The 24,251-nt window shown below is 58.3% G+C and overlaps 2 protein-coding genes across 2 annotated transcripts in view; one reads left to right on the top strand and one right to left on the bottom strand.

Annotated features, from left to right (window-relative positions):
- The first annotated feature begins 811 nt into the window (after positions 1–811).
- LOC119112138 (ubiquitin recognition factor in ER-associated degradation protein 1-like) lies at positions 812–4,404 on the top strand. Its single transcript, XM_037236185.1, has 6 exons — positions 812–926; positions 1,253–1,407; positions 1,669–1,941; positions 2,393–2,520; positions 3,113–3,251; positions 4,016–4,404. Exons 1-6 carry the CDS (start codon positions 824–826, stop codon positions 4,094–4,096), a joined length of 879 nt encoding a protein of 292 aa, XP_037092080.1. The 5' UTR covers positions 812–823; the 3' UTR covers positions 4,097–4,404.
- An 823-nt stretch (positions 4,405–5,227) lies between these two features.
- LOC119111289 (rab GTPase-binding effector protein 2) overlaps positions 5,228–24,251 on the bottom strand; it is a 28,931-nt gene continuing 9,907 nt past the window's right edge. The window contains exons 5-16 of the mRNA XM_037235106.1: positions 19,872–20,143; positions 18,640–18,956; positions 18,193–18,225; positions 17,047–17,534; positions 16,571–16,767; positions 15,774–15,919; positions 14,442–14,535; positions 13,548–13,726; positions 7,542–7,719; positions 6,948–7,064; positions 6,282–6,392; positions 5,228–5,687 (exon numbers count right to left, since the gene is read on the bottom strand). Coding sequence (XP_037091001.1) covers positions 5,520–5,687; positions 6,282–6,392; positions 6,948–7,064; positions 7,542–7,719; positions 13,548–13,726; positions 14,442–14,535; positions 15,774–15,919; positions 16,571–16,767; positions 17,047–17,534; positions 18,193–18,225; positions 18,640–18,956; positions 19,872–20,143 — 2,300 coding nt within the window. The 3' untranslated portion in view covers positions 5,228–5,519. The remainder of the gene's footprint in view (positions 5,688–6,281; positions 6,393–6,947; positions 7,065–7,541; positions 7,720–13,547; positions 13,727–14,441; positions 14,536–15,773; positions 15,920–16,570; positions 16,768–17,046; positions 17,535–18,192; positions 18,226–18,639; positions 18,957–19,871; positions 20,144–24,251) is intronic.

The raw sequence follows: 24,251 nt of genomic DNA on the forward strand, positions 1-24,251 counted from the left end.
ATGGGACTTTGTACCAACTAAAAGCTACTAAAAGCTACTAAAAACGACTAACTGACAGCCAACGCTTCGCACCTCGATCGACTAAAGACGACTAAATGAACAGCGAATCGATTAATACCATATCCTGTTCTTGCATGAAGTATCTTCCCACTCAGCCACAATGCCACCAGAACATGATTGTGCAGTGTTACACCAAGGACTACATGGACGCAGTTACAAGGTTTTACTCAAGCTTTGCTCTGATACGTAACATGGGGTCCTCTTAAGTTAACTTTTTAAAATTCTCTTTCATAAAATACAGTTTTAATGTGATGCAATTATCAGATTAGCAATTCTCTTGATGACTTGCCGGACAATTATTCTCTGACATGTGAGTGAAACGCTCAAGCTTTTATATTTCTTCAGAACTAACGTTCACACCATCTGTTAACGACGTTCAAGTGCCTGGAGCATAAAACATTCACACAATGTGCTAATGATGTACAGGTGCCTGGGTCTCTAAAGTTCCGAGGATCCCACTAACATGGAACGATGTGGGATACTGGATCCATCGTTGGGAGCCAGGCACATGTCTGGGCGTAACAGTAAATGAAGTGGGCAAGCGAATCCTCAGCATGTCATCTGCTCTCTTTGGTGGCTGGTCCTAAGTGAATATTTTTAATGCTCTCTTCACTGTTTTGCTCTGGAGATCATTGAGATTATACGCTAAAATTCACTACTGCTTCTGCTATTCTACCCGCTGTGCGCTACTCTGTGGTGGTTGATTAGTAAACCCTATGTGTGCACTTCTGTAACACAAACTTCTTTTCAGTTTGGATACCCAATGTTCCCTGATGCGCTGCGGCCGTTCAACACACAGTACAGATGCTATTCTGTATCGATGCTGCCAGGCCAGGAGCGCACGGACGTCGAGAAAGGTGGCAAGAGTGAGTACTCAATACACTGTCTGACGGGTCTGCGGGCCAACCAGCTGCCCATGTTTACGAATTACAGCGTGTATAATCATCCTGCAGACTGGGTAGGCCGGTAGGCGCGCCTGAATATTGCGAGCAGGCCGTGTTTGCAAGATGCGTGACGGGTTGAGCGGAAGATGAGCGTTGACCCATCGCGGGCATATGGTGGGGTGGTTTCGAAAGTTAATCCAGCGACGACCACTTGAGAATGTCCCCTTTTGCCGGGACAGGCCGACGCCTGGCGGGCCGACCCGTGCATTACCAGGCTCGTCTGACCCGGGCGCCATTGTGTCCGGCAGTCATCATGCCGCCGTCGGCGTTGGACACGCTGACCCGGCTCAACGTCGTCTACCCGATGCTGTTCAAGCTCACTAATCGGAGGGCGGACCGCGTCACACACTGCGGCGTGCTCGAGTTTGTCGCCGACGAGGGCAAGGTCTACCTGCCCTACTGGGTGAGCCAGACGCCACGAGCGTGCGTGAGCCGCCGGTGTGCCGGTGGTGCGGAGTCGGCGGCGTCTCAGTGGTGTGCTTTGTAACTGGGCGGCCGCTTGCGTCACGTCTGATGCGTGGAGGATCACATACGTTTATGTTGATGATGGCGCTCCGATAAACTCACACACATGGGGCGAATGCACTTGATATCCATTCGTCCTTTCTGCTTGGTTGGGCCTTACACAGGGTCTGACATGTGCCGGTCGTGCGGTGTGTGGCAGATGATGCGGAACCTGCTGCTGGAGGAGGGTGCCCTGCTGACGGTGGAGAGCGTCTCGCTTCCTGTGGCCACCTTTTCCAAATTCCAGCCTCAGTCGCCCGACTTCCTCGATATCACTAACCCAAAGGCCGTGCTGGAGAACGCGCTACGCAACTTCGCTTGCCTCACCACCGGTGACGTCATCGCCATCCCCTACAACGCCAAGGTGTACGAGTTTTGCGTGCAGGAGACTAAGCCTGGCCGCGCCGTCAGCATCATCGAGTGCGACATGAACGTAAGCACCGCGCGGCCGGCAGTGTGACGAGCTGCAATACTGCGTCATCGCGTGCTGCTTAAAACCCGCGAGAGATTGGAGAAGATGTGATAGGCTCGGACATTTTCAACATCGGTTACTACATAAATGTGTATCGAATACCGAAACTTCCTCCGTAATCCTTCAGAAGTTTATTTTGGGGAAGACCGGGACGGAGTGTATTTCGTATGCATTCCGTTGCTTTAACAACTTAACCAACAAACTGGTATTCCCAGTTTTGCACCCTGTGCGATGATGCGCTCCCAGTGGCCATGGACGTTAGTGAGGAGCCATTACATCGATGTCTGTTTCCCTGTGCAGGGTCTGTCGTGTTTTTGGCCACCGAAATGGCGCGTTGAAGAAGTTTATATATGTGTGCTGTACTTTGTTGCCAGCGATCTGACCCAGCTGAGGCTGCCCGTGTTGCCGACAGGTGGAGTTCGCCGCGCCGGTCGGCTACCAGGAGCCGGAGAGGGAGCCAGCCGCCCAGCAGCCCCCGGCCGAGGAGCACGAGATGCCCGAGCCGACTGGCTTCGTGCCGTTCCAGGGCTCTGGGCTACGGTGAGCCGCCGCAAACTGCACCGGCGGCGGCGCGTGGCGCAGTCCACCGGCGGGTGCGGCTCGGTTTGGACGTTCTATAGACAGTCAATTAACGGTCGACATACATTCATTTCTGTGACTTTACGTTGGGTGGTTTGGCATCCCGAACACGTCAGAAAAAATGATCAGTTTGTAAATGTCGTTGGATGAGAAGGCACGTGCCAATCCGATTCGGACGATTTATGAAGTTTCCTCGCTCTCAGCCCTGTCGTCCGTTCAGACAAATGTTTACAGAACCTGTTCGTGGCCCTTCGACTTCGACCCTTGGACATTAGTGCTTGCGGAACTTGTTTGTGGACGTTCCGAGTGGCGGGCTCGGGACGTACTGTTATCGGGTCACGCATGGCCTCTCCCGCGGCCAGCCACTGCCAAGACACGACCGTTGCCGTTTATTGGTCGGCTTCGGCCGGCTTCAGTCATTATGACCATCCCACGCACCGGCTCTGGCGCGGACGTGTCGCACCGTATGGGGCCGATCGCGTGCTCAGGTGCTCGGTGGGGATCTTACATCCCGACCCGTGGCTTCGGCGCGTGACTCACCCACCCGCTCCAGGCTTGACGGCAAACAGAAGAACCTGGACGCGCCCAAGGCCACGGCGTCCAACGGACCGCGGGTGCGGGGAATCCCGGACTACGACTACCAGATCGGCTACCTTCGCTTCTTACGGAACGCTATACCCCAGCCACACCAGGTGTGTGTCCGTGCCGCGCCGAAGTCCTTATCGTAGCAGAATTGGAGGGGAGGAGGGCACGACGATTTGGCGCCTCGACCAGAGCGGTCCGCGGGTGGCGGCGTCGCGCTTCTCGTGCAGTTTTGATGTCCCCGATTATGTCAGAGGATGGTGTCCCCAAATACCCATTTGGCGTGCCAAGCAGGCACAATGGAGGGACCTGTCGGATGTTCTCTACATCTGGCCGGTAACATGTTCTGGGTGACAGTAGGTGGAGCAATGTTTCAGCGACAGCGGCAAGTGACGTTGGCTGACGTTTACTGAAGTCCTGCTAGATGACCGATGGGCCTGTTGGAAGTTTTTACGGGCATAATATGTGGGCTCACAAGGGTCAGTCAACCTGGTCGTCTGCAGCTCGCGTTCCTTAGGCATTTGCCTGCTGCGGCATTGCTATTGCAAGGACCGTAGTCGACCGCAATCAATGGCCCGCGCGACGATCACGATCACAGGTGGACTATGCATGCGGGCGGCAGCCGGGCGCGGAGCCGCGCACCCACAATCAGCTCAGTATTGCCATCGAAGGGCGCCCGTAATGGCCTGGCGGTGCGCCTGCGGCTCGTCAGGGATGTGGCGTGCACCAATGGAGCACTTCCCTTTGTTCTGTGGGGCAAACTGTGCCCTCTAACGGGGTTCCGACTGGTTGTTTGGCCACTGTCGTGAGCGATGGGTCCGTTTTGACACGGCCGTTCTGAGTGAATGACCGTAGCGTGCCGGCGCTGTTTCAGGCGACCTCTGAAGAGGCGGTGTTCAGCTCGTTCTCAGGCGAGGGCAGGAAGCTGCGACAGCCCAAACACCGGCGACCGTGACCGCACGGCCAGCACCGCTGCCCGTCGCGTTCCTGACTGCTATCCGCCGTCTGTGTGTACAGGACATTTCTCAAGTTTGTATATTTATTCTGCCACATGTCGAAACCGCCCCGAATAAATATTGCGACCGAAGCCGCGGCTCGCTCTGCCGTCCATGCCATGGAAGCTGCCGGACTAGGAGTGGGCACCGGGGCGAGGGCCGGACCGCTCACCCCGCAGCATATGCCGTAAAGCTCGGTGGGACACGACACGCGCACGGCCAGCGGTGTCAGCAGCGGTCTGCTGCGTCGGCACGACCGGCGGTGTCAGCAGCGGTCCGCCGTGTCGGCACGGCCGGCGGCGTCAGCAGCAGTCCGCGGTGTCGGCACGGCCGGCGGTGTCAGCAGCGGTCCGCTGTGCCGGCACGCCCTTGCGGCGTCAGCTGCGGTCCGCAGTGTCGGCGGTGTCAGCAGCGGTCCGCCGTGCCGGCACGGCCGGCGGCGTCAGCAGCGGTCCGCTGTGTCGGCGGTGTCAGCAGCGGCCCGCTGTGTCGGCACGACCGGCGGTGTCAGCAGCGGTCTGCTGCGTCGGCACGACCGGCGGTGTCAGCAGCGGTCCGCCGTGTCGGCACAGCCGGCGGTGTCAGCAGCGGTCCGCTGTGTCGGCACGGCCGGCGGCGTCAGCTGCGGTCCGCAGTGCCGGCAGTGTCAGCAGCGGCCCGCTGTGTCGGCGGTGTCAGCAGCGGCCCGCTGTGTCGGCACGACCGGCGGTGTCAGCAGCGGTCTGCTGCGTCGGCACGACCGGCGGTGTCAGCAGCGGTCCGCCGTGTCGGCACGGCCGGCGGTGTCAGCAGCGGTCCGCTGTGTCGGCACGGCCGGCGGCGTCAGCTGCGGTTCGCAGTGCCGGCAGTGTCAGCAGCGGCCCGCTGTGTCGGCACGGCCGGCGGCGTCAGCAGCGGTCCGCTGTGTCGGCGGTGTCAGCAGCGGCCCGCTGTGTCGGCACGACCGGCGGCGTCAGCAGCGGTCCGCAGTGCCGGCGGTGTCAGCAGCGGCGCGCTGTGCCGGCACGACCGGCGGCGTCAGCAGCGGTCCGCAGTGCCGGCGGTGTCAGCAGCGGCCCGCTGCGTCGGCACGACCGGCGGCGTCAGCAGCGGTCTGCTCTGTCGACACGGCCGGCGATCGACGCCGCACGCCCGCGACAGTCGCCAGCCGCGCCCGCCACAATTATGTTCACTGGGGAAATATAGGATGCATCATCTCACAGGCCCCACTCTAGCCGGACCCGGTGCCACAGCGGTGGCGGTGGGCGGCCTCACGTCTGGCCGGGTCTCGCTGCGCCCAAACACCGCCGCCGCCGCCGATGTCAGACGCGGACGCGCCGTGCTCGGTCCGGCCCGGCCCGGCGGCTCAGCCCGTGTGCCGCACCCTGCCGCGGCGGGCGACGCTCAGTCGGCGACGCCTGGCGCCTCCGTGCTGAAGTAGGGCGCCGACTCGCGGTTGAGAAGCGTGTGGCAGACCTCGCAGACTCGGCTCATGGTACCGCTGGGCCCGCTTGGCACCGCCTTATTCAGACAGTCGGCGCAGTAGATCTTGCCGCAGTGCCGGCAGTGGTGCTGGAACGCACCCCCGCGGCAAGGTCACACTTCTTGTGTGATAGAAACGGGTACGGGTACGTATCACTATCTTGTGTGATAGAAACCGGTAGGATTACCCCAGTGCAAACGTAATATGCACTGGGGAAATCCTACCGGCGCGACGAAGTGCTAGTTTGATGCATTCAGAACTGAGTATGCGTGCAAAAACGATACGGGAACAGCATCGGCACAGGCGAAACAACGTGGCACTGGACTGCACAAATAGATCTATCTCGGTCAAGTCTCTTGGACAGAAACATCGTTCGATATTGCCACTCCACTGGATGAGTGCCGGTCTCCGTCTGGTGCTCTACGTACTTGACGCCCAGCCCGTGCAGCGAGTACACTGTCCCGTGCACTGTCAAGATTGCATTTCCGAAAATTGCAGCAGGGGAGGGGGGGGGGGGATAATTGTATTGGGGAATGCTTTCAGAGATGGCTCCTTGGTAGTCTTATGTGCCAAATATCGAAAAAGGGGACCCAGGACCTGTTTGCATACTTGACCACACAACCCAGACGTCCATCTGGAGGAAACCACCGAGCGGCGGCGGCGGCGGCGGCGGCGGCACCAACCTTGCGCCTGCTGACCGTGAAGCGGACGTGACAGCGGCTACAGTCGTCCACGTCGTCCTCGTGTTGCCAGCGCACCTCCGTGTCCGATTGGCGGATCCGCTCCAGCTCCATCTGGCGGCGGCGGCGGCGGGGGCGCGGTCAGCACCGCATCACGGCCCGGCCGTGGTCAGCACCGCATCACGGCCCGGCCGTGGTCAGCACCGCATCACGGCCCGGCCGTGGTCAGCACCGCATCACGGCCCGGCCGCGGTCACCACTGTATCACGGCCCGGCCGCGGTCAGCACCGCATCACGGCCCGGCTCGCGGTCAGCACCGCATCACGGCCCGGCCGCGGTCAGCACCGCATCACGGTCTGGCTCGCGGTCAGCACTGCATCACGGTCCGGCCGCGGTCAGCACCGCGTCACGGCCCGGCCGCGGTCAGCACCGCATCACGGCCCGGCTCGCGGTCAGCACCGCATCACGGCTGGGCCCGCGGGCTCACCGACACGACCGAGCTGCCGAGCTCCGATCAAGCGTGCGGGTACTTCATGACGGGTGTTGAGCATAGGTTTACAAGCTGAACTGGCGAATGTGAAATGAGCAAAGACTGGATGCTTTAAACTGCGGCCGAAAGTAAGACTTGGCCGCGCAGACAAAACAAAAACAGCAAGGTGCCGAAGAGACCTGCAGTGACTGGGATAGCTTGACGAAGTCTCTCTGGACAGCTTCAGAGTTGTCCAAGTCGAGCTGTAGCGTGGCCACTTTGGTCTTCAATCTGGATACCTCCTCTTGGAGCGAGGACTGGAAGACAGACGCACAAGTCTGAGAAGGGCGGCGGTGGCCACCGGGGCGTTAAAATGCGTGACAAAACAGCCTCCTATAGTGCTTCCCCAATAAAATCAACTCCCCAAAGATGAGAACTGCAATACACGAACCCAACGTCACAGGGGCATGCTCTACACTGGTTATCACCAGGGTCCCCTCTGCCGTCTCACCAGACCCTTACTACTCCTCAGCCGGCACCAGCCCTGGAGTTCCTTCGCCGCCCCTCGCGCGGAGCCAGCCATGGAGACCCCTCACTGCCCCTCAGACGGCGCCAGCACTGGAGCCCCTTGCCGCTCCTCAGACGGAAGCAGCCCTGGAGCTCCTTCGCTGCTCCTCAGACGGCGCCAGCACTGGAGGTCCCTCAGTGCCCCTCAAACGGTACTAGGCCTCGAGTCATGCCCCGCCGTCCCTCAGACGACTCCAGGCTCCCGAGGGCGCCCACGACTCCCGCACCTTGGCGGAGCTCTGCTCCTCCAGCTGCGCCTGCAACGCGGCCACCATCTGCCGGTTCATGGCTGTCTGCTGCGCCAGCTGATCACGCGCCGCCGCCAGCTGGCCGTCGGCCTGCTGGCGGCGCGCCTGCTCGGCCTCCAGCTCGGAACTGACGCTGTCCTTCAGCGTGACCTCCTCCCTGGCGGCAAAGACACAAGCGCAGTCTTAGCGACGCGCCGCTGTAGGTGGGAAACACGCCCCAAGGAGGAACTAGGTGAAGGCAAACCAACGGCCATTGAAAGCGGCAGCTAATATAATTTCACAAGGTTCACAAACGTACCAGTCACATCGCGACATCACGATCACATCGCATCATGACATCACTGTTTATCACAAGTTTGTGCGACGCACGATTGCGCCGCAATGTCCGGACAATTTGCGAACGTCGAGACTTCCAAAAACGCTGCCGGATATACCACGCTGCCGTCAAAACTGTGAGCATTTCACAGAAATTACACGAACGTGTTTGCCGATTTGTTCTCTCCTAATACCATTCTTTTATTCACCGCTTTTTTGCCCTGATCACCGTTTTCACCGTGGTCACACATAAATCAAGACTAGGTAAAGGACTGCGTGATGTTTTTTTACAAGTTGTAGCCATGCCACTCCAAGACCTCCGGGCTGGCACCAACCATTTTACGCGTGTGGCTGACAGCGCACGTGACGCACGTGCGCTGTCGGCCGTGTGGTAGGCCGAAGATGCAGAGCTGTTTCACAGCCAGCGGGCCCGCGACCGATTACACTGCGCGGCTTCTTTGCTCGCCATCCCAGCTCAATATATCGACAACTACAGGTCGGAGCGACTCAGGAATCGCACGCTTCGATAGGAAATTGTGCGGGGAATCGCATGCTGCTAAGTCTCTAGTCGCACGTGCGACGTGCCACGCGCCCACAAGGTGGCAAGATCAATTCCTCTGTGTCCGTTGGATTTTTTTATGCGTTATGCCAAAGCTCGGCACCCAGTGCAAATAGGGGAGTGAATCCAAGTTAAAACCGTCCGATAATAAAACATCCCCAATTTCCGAAAAAAACATCACCATTTTGTAAGACGCACGGTTGTGCTGCAATTCGTCGCCAAATTAGGGAATATCGGCTATTCGAAACGCGCGGTCGAAAATACCCCTAACACGGGTGAAGGAAATTTGTGGCCCATCGGCGGTGAGCTAGCAATACGCGTCATCCCGAACACGATAAGTTGGCAAAAACGGGTCGGAACGACTCGGAAGCGGAGCGATTCGATAGAGAATTGAACTGGCAATTGCATGGTGTGAAGTGCTGTATCGCACGTGTCACATGTCACGCTAAAACGAGCCAGCAAGATAATTTTGCTGTTTTGAAGTCTTGAAATTTTTTCTTAAAAAAAGACTTCTTGAAAATTTGAACAGTTTTCCAGTTTTGCACACGGCACCCAGGGCACAGAGCGACTCGAGATTGTGATGCTTCAATAGCGAATCCCACAGCAAATCGCAATAGTCATGTGCATGGTCGCACGGGCCACGTGTCCCGCCGACTCGATCTCGGAAGATGGATTCGGTTATTTTCAACGGATTTACAGGTTTTGAATCACACCCCGGCACCAAGGACGCGGAGCCACTCGGTACTGGTATGCTCTGAAAGGGAATCAAACGGGCAATCACGTTGTGCAAAGTCTGCGTTCGCACGTGTCACGCGTCGCGTGCGTATGAGCCAGCAAGCTTTATTTTTCCATTTGCGACCGTTTTCACGATTTGTGTCATATGTCGGCACCCAGTGCATTTAGAGACATGAACCCAACTGCAAATGTAAATCTGTAAAACTGCAACTGCAACTGTAAATCAATGCCTACGTTTTAGAAAGAGCGCAAAGAAGCAAGCACGCAAACGCCCGCAACATCTCTAAAGTATATGCATTTTAATTTCCATGGGTTGGCAGGCTCGATTGGGACGATCGACTGTCATGCATTTTGTTGTGAACAAGCGGACATTATTCATGGAGGTTTAGGTAGCTAGCGTTGCAAGTTGTTAAGTGCATTTGCGAAGAACATTATGCGTATGTATGTTACAGTACTAATGGCCTCATTCCCGGTTGGATTGCCAGGAGAATGGAAAGACGGATGCATTGTTGTTTCGGCTACAGGTCTTTATTGAAGTGAATATCAGTAGTAAATTCAAAATTGCCTGCCGATCCTACTCAGTGATTATTGTTTTTTTCTTAATAGCCTCAACTCTTACAAGTCACCAGTCAGGGACTGCAGCTCGCTGTTTGAAAAAGGAAACAACTGAAAAGTCGAGTAGGATCGGCAGGCAACTTTGAATTTACTCCTGATATTCGTTTCGGTAAAGGCACGTAGCCAACATATAAATGAATATATCCCCATTTTCCTGGTTATTATACGAGGAACCGCGTTATAGTATTGGCTTAGCCGACATCGTGGTAAGTTATTAGGTTTGTATGTACCATGTCAGTAGGCGAGAGAACAAATAATTTCTTACAAAGCTGAGGGAGAACTTAAATGCAGGACAACGTGTCCAACCTGGTTATAGCTGGGAATTTAAATGTAAGTTGAATAGCCTTGGGATAGAAAAAAACTCAAACAAGGAAAACAGTGATGTGCAAGGATCGTTAATGAAATCATCAGCACTTAGGGTTGTTTCATATTTGGAGAGAACCTACCCGCATGAAAGCAATTTGCTCGGAGACGGCTCATTCCGTTGCAACATCTACGATTGATTACTTTTATAAACATCGAGGCAATTCATCATACGCAGAAAGTCACTAGATGTAGTGGAGCCAGATTGTGTCAGTGATCATAATATAGTGTTGCACATGGAGGGGAAAACAGTACAAGTGAGTCAGGTTTATTGCCCGCCAGATCATTGTTGTTACGGTTAAGGTGGGCAAGACAGATATAATTCGAGAAAAGAATGGGGAAAAAGCCATGCTCTTTCAAAGGTAAATTGTTTGGAAAATCATGAGAAGTCGACTCGATATTCCTGAGGTTTTTCGAAAGCAAGCAGCGGAGAAAGGAGCCTAAATGCTGGATTTGGTTCAACTGTAACAGGGAACAGAACGCGTTCTTGAAGCTTGCCGATTCGGTTTCCTCGCGTTAGTACCGCAGAAGCAAACCGCCTAATAGGGACTTCCATCTGCTTATGTCTCGCATCATCTGCGTGACCAGGTGACAGCTAGGCCAAGGCCGAGGTCACGGTCGCTGCTCAACCAACAATCCGGTACCTATTCCAGATGGCATCTGGGTGAGCAACATTCGGCTGGTTGGTGACACATATTCCACAATCCACCCACAGCGCCGGACATCCACACCTGTATCCATCCATCAGAGCGCCGCATTCAGCGCGCCTGTCGCGATGGTACACCGAACGCAGGCCAGTCTAAAATACGTATTATTAACAATCGTTTTGGGGGTACTTTCGCCTGAAAGGTTCTTGGTGGCATATTTTGCAGTCTGGGAGGGAGGTGCCCGCCCGAACACAGGGACTTGATTCCGCCCCGTCGATCACCTCCGTAAACGCGACACTCGCGGTGCGCGCCCTACACCCGTGAAAGTCAGTTAGGACGGCTTAGGAAATGCCACAGCGGCGCAACTAAACAAGAGTGGTCAAGCTCCAAACACGCATTCAGCAGCAGAGTCTGACTTTTAGCCAATAACCTTACGGGGTTCGGACCATTGGTGCCGCATCACCGCTAACACGAATGCATGAGCGGCCATGCTGTTCGCTGACCATGGGCAGAAAACAGCCTGTGAGATGACGGCATTTGCAAGAGGTCTCCGTGGCGTCATGCGTGCATGGGCAATCTTAAAAGAAAGCTGCACAATATAGTCTGCATATCTTCGCAGCGTTCGAACTCAGGGACCACATTTTAGGCAATAAAAAGGGCAAGACCGTGAACTGCACTGAATGATCTTCAATGTACCTAGTTCAATTATAAACCCCACACAAATGTAAGACACCCCCTTTAAAAACAAGGGGTCTGTGCATGAGTTGTTGTGTCTCTTGAAATAATTTTCTGGGGCTTCCAAGCTGGAGTTAAATCTAGACAAAACAAAGTTCATGTGGCTGGACCGCCGTTCTTCAATTATGCATGACATCAACGGAATGTTGAATTCATGGTCAAAGAGGCACCTCGGCGTCAAGGTTAGAATAACTGTAACCGTCGTCGTCATTGCGAGTTTGATATCCAATCTGAATAACGTAATAACATACCTAGTGATCACCAGCTGCAACCCCCACCAAATCCCAAGTCTGATTTATGAGCTTTGAAATGAGATTTACCTGGCGCGGTCGTCCACCAAACGTGACTTGACACGTCGTACCAGTCTGTTGGCCCAGGTGGTCAGCAACAACTTCAATACACAACTACGCAGTGCAGTGAGGCTTAGTTTAGTCCTTCCACTATTTAACTTCACGCTTAAGTGTCAGTCAATACTTAAGCACCGCGTTGCTCCTCTTCCCACCAATATAATGTTCAGAGCTGGATTGTGCGATACAATGGCTTCTGAATGCGGGCTTAATGCCTTTTACGCCGGGCAATTCCAAAATTTTAGTTATGTTCTGCAGGGAAGAACCTGGTACGGCGACGGTGGTTAGATGAGATTAAGTGGTTTAATGAGTACAGTCAATGGACGGGACAATCCTTGCTGCACTTCCAGTTACGCGCCAAATGCCCTGCATGTAGGATTGACATACTTCGATACAAAGGCCTTGTCAGAACGACTCCTTGAAGACGGAGGGCCACTGTGCGCGACGGAAGAAAGCATGAATGTATGTCTATGCAGCCGAGAGAGGACAAAGTTAACGGTGAATTTGGGACGCAGGAGAAACCGTTAGTAGCTTTAAAACGAGAGGTTCATAACGCTTGGAATTCACGACTCGCGAACCGAAAGCGCTGCAAAAATGGGAAGCCGGCGACGAAGCCCCCGTATACTGGCCCGAATAATTTAAACACCCTTACAACTGCAGGGCGTCTACTCAGCTCGTGTCAGTCCGATCTCAGGCAGGGCATAAAAATATTTCCGCCAAACGGTTTTCGAATATAACACGCATTGCAGGCTCACAGCAATGTACGTATTGTGGGAGAAATGACAATTCTCTTTGGCTGCCAGTTTTACCTCCTCTTTAGCTCTTTAGCCGTCCGTTGGTTCATGCATTTAGGTGCGATGCATTCCGGGACATCAATGGGTGTGCGAGGCCTCTCCGTGGCACCTGATGCACGTGCTGCTGTACTTAGTGCGAGGAATGCTCCATGCGCGGTAAATCCATGCATAGCGTTCGAATGGAAGCAAGTTTTCTCTAGATGGTCTCCGACCACAAATCAAGCAATTATTTAATGCCAAATGATGAATGCCATTTAAAGGCGAGCGTCAAAAGCGGGGATTGGTGGAAAATAGCGGCATTTTCCTGAGTGTCCTCTGCATGCCATACATAAATGCGGAAGGCGACGCGCAGCTACCGCGCCAACTCGGGACGGAGCGACCTCCCGCAGCGGCTCTCGCCCCTACGGAGCCCCGTGTCGCGGCCTCGTGCGGCGGCGGTGCGACGGGTGGCGGTTGTGCAGCTGTTTGAGCCGTTGATATAAGCGCACAGAAGTGATGTGGTATCGTTTTTAGTACCATTGCAAGTGTCCTTGGCTGTACACTGTGCAAAACTAAAAGAAAAAGAAAGACAAAAAAGGCTGTGAAGTGCACTAAATGATATTTAAAAACGGCTATCTCAGCCCAAACCGTATCAAAATGTGGAACAGTGCCCTTAACGATTTTTCCCTTGCAAATTGCCACCTGATATTGCGGAATCAACAGTACGTACAAGAAACAGTCCAAAGCCAAGCTGAACCCAGCCCCGTTGTGCTGGATGCACATTAACGAGCTTAGCCGGCTCTCATCTGAGCTCTATCGCGTATTATCAACAGAGCTGACTAACCTCAGTCGCACGTTCTCCACAGAGCTTGCTAAGCTCAGTTGCGTGTTCTCACCTAAGCTTGCTGAGCTCCGCCACCAGCTCGTCGTTGAGCGAGTCCTTCTCGTGCTGTAGCGCCTCCTGCTCGTTCTTCATGAAGGCCAGCTGGTTGCGCAGCGTCTCCTCCACGTGCTCGCGCGCAATCTTAGCTGAAATCAGCTCCTCCTTGTAGCGCAACAGCATCAGGTGCAGCTCCTGCCGGTCGGGCTGCCCGGTCAGCACGGCAAGTCCCGGCAGCGGCTGCTCGGTAACGGCTAGCAGTCGGTGACCACGGGATGGCCCACCGACCGGGCCGCACACGCCCAGGCAGATGGCGATGGGGAGAGCTGTCTCGACCGCCGCCTCTCGACACAATCCGGACACAATCTGGACACAATCCGGACACAATCTGGACACAATCCGGCAGACATAGCCCTGGTGCGAAATACTAAAGCATAGTCACACATCTACACATGCACTTCTCGAGTGATCCACAGCAGCGCCACCTCTCCGAAGTGAGGCGTACCACACCAGCCCTAACAGTCCTCAGTGTCACACCAGCCCTCACGATCCTCACAGTCCCACACCAGCCCTCACAGTCCTCACGGTCTCACATCAGCCCTCGCAGTCCTTACACTCCCACACCTCCCCTTACAGTCCTCACAGTCTCACGTCAGCCCTCATAGTTCATTGTAGCCTCTCCGAAGAGACCCGTCCCGCACCAGCCCTCAGCCCTCACAGTGCCACACCAGCTCTCCCACTTCACACTAGCAGCAGTTTCTAATGTATGCGCTTAGTCGGACGTCCGATGGAAAACAGTGTCGTGCAGAGATAGCTCGCATGACCTGCACCGCATGTAGAGCGGCCCCGTTTCCCTTGCACGCGTCTGCCAAGTCGGGGTCACCGTCGGCGGCGGGCGGCGCAGACTCACCTCCACCTGGTCCGGCAAATTGATGAACTCGTTCTGCAGTTCGCCGGAACAAGCGCTGTACTTGCCCAGCAGCGTGTCATTCTCCGCCTGCAGCCTGCCGGCGGTGGTCCGGTCACAGGCCCGCACGGTAGCCGGGTCACGTACTCACGCACTGTCTGCTGGTGTACACTGGCAGGTCAGAATGGCACGCCTGCTGCGCGTGGACGCGGCTGAACTCGCCCAGTCACGTGATGTATGTCTGCCTGAATGCCGTGGTGCCCCTCGCCAACGCACAACAGCACTGTTGGTCATGTGGTACAGAGCTGACTGAACATGTGGTACGAATAAATGTGCTATACTACTCCCCACTGCAATTCTATTCCTCATGTTCTCAGCCACCTCCCGCGTGCTCCTGTTGTACCACCCACCCGCGGCTGAGATCGTCCCAGACTTCGCACCTCATTGAGCCGTGCGCTCGCCTCTCGGCTCTCTCCTTCACCATTTACACCACGTGCATGCCCGCCGAGATTGTCCGGGACTACACACCTCCTCAGCTACAGCTGCACAGCCTGTCCCCCTAGTCCTCCGGGACTTCACACTTCTTCCGCTCTAGCCGCAAAGTCTGCCCCCCCCCCCCCCCCCTAGTCCTCCGGAACCACACACTTCTTCAGCTACAGCTGCACAGCCTGTCCCCCTGGTCGTCCAGGACTCCAAACCTCTTCAGCTTCAGCTGCATAGCCTGTCCTAGTTGTCCGGGATTCCACACCTCTTCAGCTCCGTAAGTTGTCCAGTGCATTAGCGAGGAACATTATTCACATATATAAGACGGTAGTATTAGCCTTATTCCCAAAAAAAACGAGGAATGAAGATATACTTATTCTGCTATTGCTTCGACAAAGGCATGTTGCTGAAATATCAACCTAACTATATCTCCATTCTCCTGTTTTTCCGAGGAATAAAGCTAATATTACTGTCTTATCTTCTTCAGCTCCAGCTACACCATGTGCCTGTCCCTCGCTCGTCCCTGTACCCCCCATCCTCCCCGCACCTGTTGAGCTCCTGCCGCACCCCGTATCTGTACCCCCGCCAGGCCTCGGTACCGCCCGCACCTGCTGAGCTCCTGCTGCACCCCGTATCTGTACCCCCGTCAGGCCTCGGTCCTGCCCGCACCTGTTGAGCTCCTGCTGCACCCCGTATCTGTACCCCCGTCAGGCCTCGGTCCTGCCCGCACCTGTTAAGCTCCTGCCGCACCCCGTACCTGCACCCCCGTCCGACCGCGGTCCTCTCCGCACCTGTTGAGCTCCTGCTGCACCCCGTACCTGCAGCCCCGTCAGACCGCGGTCCTCTCCGCACCTGTTGAGCTCCTGCTGCACCACATGCCGGTCGGCGGTGAGTCGACGTAGCTTGTCCTGCACTTCCGAGACGAACTGTTTGTGCCGCCGCTCCAGGTTGTGGTAGCGCTTCTCCCCCGTCTCCACCGCCTTGTACAGCTCGCTGATCTGGCGAGGGGCAGTCGGCCGCGGTCAGCCGGGACCACCACACAGCCTGACGCCGGGTCTACCTCGGCACGCCTCTCGCCGCCACTGGAGGTTAAGGGCGCGCCGACTGCTAACATAAGTTCAATCTCATAGAAAAATTGTTATCACGTTAGCGCACAACACACATAACGAGCAATCCTAATGCACTAACGCGTTCTCGACCCTCAATTCACGTGTCAACGACCGCGGGAGCGCATCTGACGGCGTCTTCCCAGCCATACCCCAACCGTCGTCCACGCCACGGCATGGGCTAGATCCAGGTATGTTCCCAACTTCATATATATACTAACGTCTCGCAGTGCGCGCCGTTACGTGCGCAGGCGCTTTCATGAAGCTCCAGCGACGACTACGATGGTCATAGCGTCGAGCGGTAAGCTCCCTTGCCTCCCTCTCACAAGCCTAACGTCCAAAGCTCCCACCGAGCTACTAAACTCGTCCGCTGCCCGCCAGCTACCCGGCTGTCTCCTGACACGCCCCCGTGAGCCGTTAGGCCGGGCGGCGGCTGCGGCTGCGGCTGCGGCTGCGGCTGCGGCTGCGACTGCGGCTACGGCGGCGGCGCGGATCGGAGCGCACCACAGCCCGCGCTGACGGCTGCGCGCACCAGCCGCCCACCTGCTGCTGGTAGTCCTCGGCGTGTCGCTGCCACTCCTGCTCGGTCTGCTTGCGGTAGCGCGCCTCCCGGCCCAGGTCGTCCTGGTGACGCTCCAGCACGCGGCCGAGCTCGGCGCGCCGCTTCTCCGCCGCCTTCAGCTCCGCCTGCAGCTGCTGCAGCTGCGACTCCAGGCTGGCGCAGCGCTCGCAGCGGCCGCCTGTCGACACGCATCATGTGACCCGGGCGTACACGCGTCACGCAAGGCGTGCCGACTCGGTCAGGCAGAATCGGAACTGCCTGGTCACATAGATGCAGTTCGGCCCGCCGCCCAGGAACACTACCCGGCATCAGTGTCGATGCCCGAAAACAAAATTAACAAAAATAGTAGCTCAGATGAATCACATGACGAGCTGGGCACGCATAACCCGCCCGACACTGTTCCGTGCTGCGCAGAAGCCCGGCTCGGTGGCCAGGGTCAGCCGGACCCCGCACTGACCTGCGCCGGCGTCGGTGCGCTGGCTGCCGGTGGAGCTCGACTCGGCCATGTCTAGCGAGAGCATGCTGCCGTGGCAGCCGGCCGGCTCCGGCTCGGCCTCACTCTGAGAACGGCGTGATCCGGGGTGAGACGGCGGCATCCGGAGCGAGACTTTGGTTTTGTTGTTTGAATTAGAGCCCCTTCGACCAGAAATGATCAGTTCCGAGTTATGGGATGAAGGAAAATGGCTAACGGTGAGGCAAACTTGCATGCGCCTGGGGGCCAACCACCAAGCTTTTACCTGCACATGTGTGCTGGGTACCCGGTCGAGGTCCACCTTCCCACGAGGCTCTCGGCCCACTCGTGATTGACGCATGCAGCCTGCCCCGGACAAGTGGGATGTTGCAAGGATGCAGGATGAAGCAAGATAGAGGATAAGAGGGACGGATCCCAGGGTGAGACGGCGGGGCCCGTAGTGAGACGGCGAGGTCCGGATAAGACGGCAGGGTCTGGGGCGCGACGGCAGGGTCTGGGTCGACGGCGGGGTCCAGACAAGACGGCAGGGTCCGGGGTGCGACGGCGGGGTCTGGGTGCGACGGCGGGGTCCGGATGAGACAGCAGGGCCCGCGGTGAGACGGAGAGGTCTGGGGTGAGACAGCAGAGCGCGGGATGAGACAAAGGGGTCCAAGATGAGACGGCGGGGCCTTGGGGTCCAATGATGGGTACGACAACGATTTGCGGTGGGTAAGTTCGAGTCAGTACTGGCGGGTCCAGCCCACTGGCTGCTATCTGGACCACAGCGGACCACAATAACGATACAGAGCACACAGTCTCAGACGACACACCACACAACAGACACTGAGCGTGACTACATCGGCGCCAGCGGAAGGCTTCACACCCGTTGGTCGTGGCGAGCAGCCCACACCGCAGCACCACTCCCGCCAGCGGCACCGATCGGCGGTGCTCACCTGCGTTCGGTCCGTGTCGAGACTGAGCTGGCTGGCGGCGGGCGACGCCGACGGCGCCTCCAGCAGCGGCAGCAGCTCGGACGGCAGCGCGGCGCGCAGTCTGCGCACTAGCGCCGCCTGCTGCCGCTGCGCCTCCTGCAGCTGATCGGCGGCGCGCTGACCGGTGCGGCGCGCCTCGGCCGTCGCGGCTCGCTCGCGCTCCAGCTGGGCGCGCAGCTCCACTTGTGTCTGTCTACCGGGCCCACGCGGCCGAGGGTGCATAGTCACAGCCAGCACATGGGTTCAGCATCAGGCCCATGCCAACATCTGGCTTTAGTGTCACTCATCAGTGTTCCGCTTATCCAGAGCGAATCATTTGCAGGGAGGGTTTCGTCGAGTGTTTGTGATGCAAAATACATTACATTTTCAGTAGATGCCTGAAATCGGCGATTGTAACAGCGCATCATCAGATAACGAAGTGGCTACTGCAAGTCTCCGGGGCCTTTTCATACAACAAAGCGCGGTGTTCAGTAGTTAGCCACGAGTTTGTGTGCACAACAGGCAACGTGAGCTCCCAATGGATGTATGCAGCACCCGTACCGGTGCAAGCATTGATTCATACTCTTGACTCCCCAGGGCGTACCCCACCCTGTGGATCAGCACTCACTTGCCATACTTGACGTCGTCCGAGATGGCCAGCTTCTGCGCCTCCAGTACGGATATGTAGAGGTACATGTGCGGCGCCAGCCCCGCCGGCAGCTGCTCTTCGGCTGGCAGCTGTTGGCGCAGCTGCCCGGCCAGCTCTTCCAGCCGGCCGCCGGCACACAGCTGAGCCAGCAGCTGGTCGGCGCGGATGAGCTGCTCGCGAGCGGTCAGCTGCACCTGCAGCTGGGCGTCCGTGTCGCGCAGCTTCTGCTTCAACGCCTGGATCTCCTCCTCCAGCGGGATCACCAGCGAGCGCATCATCTCCGTGTCTTCCTGGGCCTGCCGGCGGGCGGGCACCGGATCAAGGCTGGGGAGGGCCACGACTGCCGGGTGCACCCCCGGGCGCCGATACCGCGGCCAGGAGGCACGCCACACGACAGAAAGACCATACCACTCACACGGCAGACGGCATCCCTTACAATGCCAGTGGAATCTGAGTGTGCTGGCAGACAGCGCAGCAACACATCTACTCAAACCGGCAAGAAAGGAACACAGCCGGTCCACACGCAAACAAACACGCATGCTTGAGCGAGTGACAAAGTGCCCGGCCAACCTGCAGTGCTTGAGTTCCCTTGCGTCCATATTCGCCTCATTCTCTCGCTCCAGTTCCCCTGACCGTCCGTATCCGTACCCGCCTGATCCTCTAATCCATGTTGCTCCGGCCGGCCGTGTCCGTACCCACCTTGGTCCAGGTTGCCCCGGCCGTCCCTGTCCGTGCCCACCTCATGCTCTGGTCCAGGTTCCCCTGACCGTCCCTGTCCGTACCCACCTCATACTCTGGTCCAGGTTCCCCTGACCGTCCGTGTCCGTACCCACCTCATACTCTGGTCCCGGTTCCCCTGACCGTCCGTGTCCCTACCCACCTCATGCTCTGGTCCCGGTTCCCCTGACCGTCCGTGTCCGTGCCCGCCTCATGCTCTGGTCCCGGTTCCCCTGACCGTCCGTGTCCGTGCCCGCCTCAGGAGCAGGAGCTCTGGTCCAGGCTCCCCTGACCGTCCGTGTCCGTGCCCGCCTCATGCTCTGGTCGAGGCCCCTGGCCGTCCGTGTCCGTGCCCGCCTCATGCTCTGGTCCAGGTTCCCCTGACCGTCCGTGTCCGTACCCGCCTCATGCTCTGGTCCAGGTTCCCCTGACCGTCCGTGTCCGTGCCCGCTTCGTGCTTTGGTCGAGGTTCTCCTGACCGTCCGTGTCCGTACCCGCCTCATGCTCTGGTCGAGGTTCTCTTGGCTGCCAAGCGGCGAGGCCTGCGTGCCGGCCGCCGACGTCACCGCGCCACCCAGCGTGATCTTTTTAGCCAGCTGTTTGGTGACGGCTGTCAGCACGTGCGGACCGAAGCCGGCCGCCTCCTCCGCCGGCTGCTGCAGCAGCTGCTGCTGCTGCTGCTGCAGCTGGCGCAGCTGGGCGCGCAGCTGCCGGATCTCAGCCTGGTGGCGCAGCGTGTGGTCCTCCAGGGAGGAGCTGGCTTGCTCTGCGGAGACACGGGGCAGCTGACGTCAGTGGCGCTCTAGCGTCAGTCGTACCTCAGGAGCCGTCGGACCGTCCCCACTACGCGGAGCAGCACAGCTGATCATCAGGTTGACGCCACTCCGCCACCGAGTCACAGCCTCGGTCACAAAGCTGCTGTGACGCCGCACATCGGCACCGTTCGCCGCCGCTCGGTTCGCAGCGTCCTGGTACGACACAAAACACCAGTCATATCTGTCTCGTCTGCTGCGTCAGCCGTGGTGCAAAAACAGCGCGCTGGCGTGCAATGATATTGGAGCCGCCGGCCGCCGCTCACAAAACAGCAGCCCCGCCTCGCCAACGGGGCCGGGACGCCACGGCGTGGAGAGGCGTGACGTCACAGGATGGCGTAGCACGTGTGGTCTCGGCCGGCCGCAGCCGGATGTGGCTCGCCAGGCCGGCCCGGCGCCGGCTGGTATCGACGCCGGCCGGTGTCGGCTTGCACCGGCCTTCGCGCCATGGTAGCGTGACGTCACAGCCAACACAGATCAAAACGCGCCGCCAGGACAGGACGAGGCGCTGTGAAGGTGGCCTCAAGCAAAAGGACATCACAGCCGGGCTCACGGGATAGAGTACACCAATGGCGGAGCGCAGAAGCAGCATGTCTTGAAAATGATTTGAGAACGTTGTTGTCGCCAGTCGTTCACGAACGAAAGAGCTGATATTTCACCTTCGGTGCAAATAAATCCCTGCACGTCTATAAACACACGGTCGGCAACCAACTGACATGCCGCAGTTGGACATTATCTACCAAAATTGACAAAAGAAATTACAATAAAAATTGGAGCTGACGTGACAATCACACCCGCATTCCAGAACAGTCAGAACCTCCACCCCTAAACGGTAACACTGACGCGCTGCCATCTGTTGACTATCACCTGACAAGGTTGGTGGGGGCAAGCTTGATTTGTCTCGTGTCTGAAGCATTCTCTAGCCGCCGAGTTCTCCCGGCGCTGAGCAAACCGCTGAGGTGGTTATCGTTGTAGTTATGCATACATGGAACGCATGCCTACCCGACGCGGCTGTGGTGAAGTAATGATAGTCGGAGGGTAACAGGAGCTCGGGTCAGTTGTACATGCCCTGAGGCTAAACGGCAGCCCTGGATGTAATGATGGTCGGAGCGTAACAGGAGCTCGGGTCAGTTGTACATGCCCTGAGGCTAAACGGCAGCCCTGGATGTAATGATGGTCGGAGCGTAACAGGAGCTCGGGTCAGTTTTGCGTCCCCTGAGGCTAAACGGCAGCCCTGTATGTAATGGTGGTCGAAGCGTAAGAGGAGCTCGGGTCAGTTCTACATGCCCTGAGGCTAAACGGCAGCCCTGTCAAACCGGCATCACAACAACTCGCGGCGTCGGTAGGCCTTACGGACCCGCCAGCTGTGGCTGCGCAGTGTGGTGGCGCCCCGGCACAGCTGCGTACTCCAACACGTCTGACCCGTTCCCCGAAGCGCGGCGGTCAGAGCCGGCGGCCCGATCCCGACGGCCGCGTCCGAGCGCTCGTGGGGCCCCGGGCCTCGGCTGATACGCACATGCCAGGGTGGCTAGGGACACTGGCCGAGATCGATGCTCTGTCGCACCCGGTGGTGAGCTGTACTGCAACCGACGGTGAAGCGGACTTTAGTGAGCGGGAGCGGCGGGGTGCAGGCTCAAGGTTGGCGGCTCGCGCACCACGCTAAAACGCACAGAAGCTGAGCAGGCGCCGCTTAATGCGCAGCACGATCAGAGGAGCTTGAGGTGACCATACGGCGGCGCCACTCCACCGCAGTCTGCCAAGGCTCACCCGTCCCGTGTCGGCTCCGCACCAGCACTCGCAGGAACCAGCTCGGCGCGCACTCCCCCCGGCCGGCAGTCAGCGGTCACTCCCGCCTCACCGGCGGCAGCGGCCGCGTGTCGCTCCCAGCTGAGCCGGCGGCGCGCGTGCGCACGCCGTAACGGGGGCAGCGGCCGGCCGGCGGCGCGGCAACAGGTCGGCCGGCGGCGCTGCGTTGGCAACGCCGCGTGACGGCGGCGTCACGCGCGGCAGATCGATGGTCACGGCGCGTCACAACAATGGCTATCGAGCGTCGCAGCGCCGCTGGTCTGTCACGTGACACGACGGCCGCCTAGCGGTGGCGCCCAGACGCACGGAAGGGTGGAGGCAGGCCGGGCCGGGTCAGGCCGGGCCGTAGGAGCCGCGAAGTCCGGCCAGGCTGCGGCCACCGGCCCAGGCATCCAGTACGGCTCACCGGCTTCATCACTCAACATACGGACGCGGCGTTTCTCGCCAGCTGACCAGCAAGCCCGTCAGCTGACGACGACCAGCGGCAATCGCCCCAAATGAGACTCAAAAGCTTGGTTTGCCACCAAACTTACCGATTGGCTCATGAAAAAAACCTAGTGTCAATAGCCCGTCACGCCTGATTCCTGCTGGCATGACAAACGCTGCTGGGGACGGGCCTCCTTCGAATAACACATGGATGTCGATTCAATTCGATCGCAGTGCATCCCACGTGACGTGGCGTCACATAACGTGACGCGTTAGAAACATTACAAATGATCGGGCCTATTTCAGATAAGAGCTCGTCTGCAGCTATCCCATACAGTTGGCGACCTGGGCCCGGTGGCCTGGTCCGCGTGCGCTGCCTTCTGCAGGCGCGCGCGCAGAGACCGCCCGTCAGGCCCCCGGTGAGCCGTAATGGAGCCCGATCGAGCATCGATCGTGTCTGACTGGCGGTGAGGTCCGTGGGCGGGCCTAGAGCCGACGCTGACGGACATGCCGGCGACCGGTCAGCGACAATAGCTGACGGTGCCCCGGCCGGCGACCGGAGGCGGGGCCGGCCCGATCACGAACTCACAACAGCCGGCCGAGGGCGGGGCCGGCCCGGTCACAACAGCCGGGTAGGGGCGGGACTGGCCCGCGCTCGCACCACTCTCCCGTCCGGCTGCAACGAGCCCGCCCAGTCCAGGTCGGCCGGCGGCTGTGGCTGCGGCGGCCGTGGCCTGCACGGAGGGGAGGGGGAGCCATGAAGGCCAGATCGGCGGCCCAGAACCGGCTATGGCGACAGCGGCAACACAGGAGCCAATACGGCCGGCTGGCGGGTGTGGCGGGTGTGGTGGCGGCCGCTGCGGCCGCGGTACGGCAGGCAGCAAGGCGTCACTGGTGACTGAGAGCCGGCTGCGCGGCGCCCCCCCCCCCCTCCCCCCAGCCCGACTCATGGACAGGGTTAAGGGCAGTGATGACGCTCGAGCGCCGCGGTCGGCCTTTCCCGGCCTCCGTGACGTAGCGGAGCGGCGGGCCGCGTAATGATGCGGTGGGAATGAACTCGCCAGAACGTACTCGGGGTGTTCCAGCCCACAGCCGATTGAGGTCAAGGATCAGGGGGGAAAGTCCGACGTCAATACAGTTGGCATCCGTTCCCCAATGTACGCACCTTGGATGGTGCAAGACTCGCCTGAAACTCTGGCCTTGACCACGGCCAGGACAAGAGGGATTGTCGCACTCTATCCCCGGCTTTCGAGCATGCCTTTCAAGTCACTCAACATGTCATACAATCCGGCTATGTGAGCTTCAAACACGTTTTTAACATCACATGTAAGCCACCTGAGGGTATCAGGGAGTACCGTGACCATTCGTGGTGGGTCGAGTTGATACGTGTTCCTGTGGTCAAGTGCCGTGGGCGTAGGTAGGCGAGTGGGCTGATCCGCCAGTAGCATTATGTTCAGATCGCTAATCAATTTGGGGCAGTGCTGGGCATGGATGTTCGGTGCCAAGACGTTATTGTTCAAGTCTCCCGGGAGAAACGTCGTTTTGCAGGAATAGAACGCATTACGGAGATGGTTCTGTAATTGTTCCAGACTCGCAGCTGTCAGGGCTGTCAGGTGGACAACAAACCACGCCGGCAGTCGCCGGAGATGCACCACGCCACGTTACTCAAGTGAAAGGGGGATGGGCACCAGGGTTACGTCCTCCCTTTTTAAAGATTTTGAAGGTTTTGGGGCCCTTCATGGTTTTTCTCTGTAACTGGGTGCCTCTTAAAAATACAAGTGTCCTGAGTGAAGGTTTTGCGCCCCATCGCCCAAGGGGCCGATCCAGGAC

This window comes from Pollicipes pollicipes, unplaced genomic scaffold (assembly GCF_011947565.3).
Source record: "Pollicipes pollicipes isolate AB1234 unplaced genomic scaffold, Ppol_2.1 Scaffold_7261;HRSCAF=8764_pilon_pilon_pilon, whole genome shotgun sequence".
Classification (NCBI taxonomy): domain Eukaryota; kingdom Metazoa; phylum Arthropoda; class Thecostraca; order Pollicipedomorpha; family Pollicipedidae; genus Pollicipes; species Pollicipes pollicipes.

Excerpts from the sequence above, each read along its gene's own strand:
- LOC119112138 (XM_037236185.1), top strand. The coding sequence starts at position 824 with ATGTTCCCTGATGCGCTGCGGCCGTTCAACACACAGTACAGATGCTAT. Across the intron at positions 1,408-1,668 it reads AGGTCTACCTGCCCTACTGG|ATGATGCGGAACCTGCTGCT; the intron begins GTGAGCCAGACG and ends GGTGTGTGGCAG. Across the intron at positions 3,252-4,015 it reads CTATACCCCAGCCACACCAG|GCGACCTCTGAAGAGGCGGT; the intron begins GTGTGTGTCCGT and ends GCGCTGTTTCAG.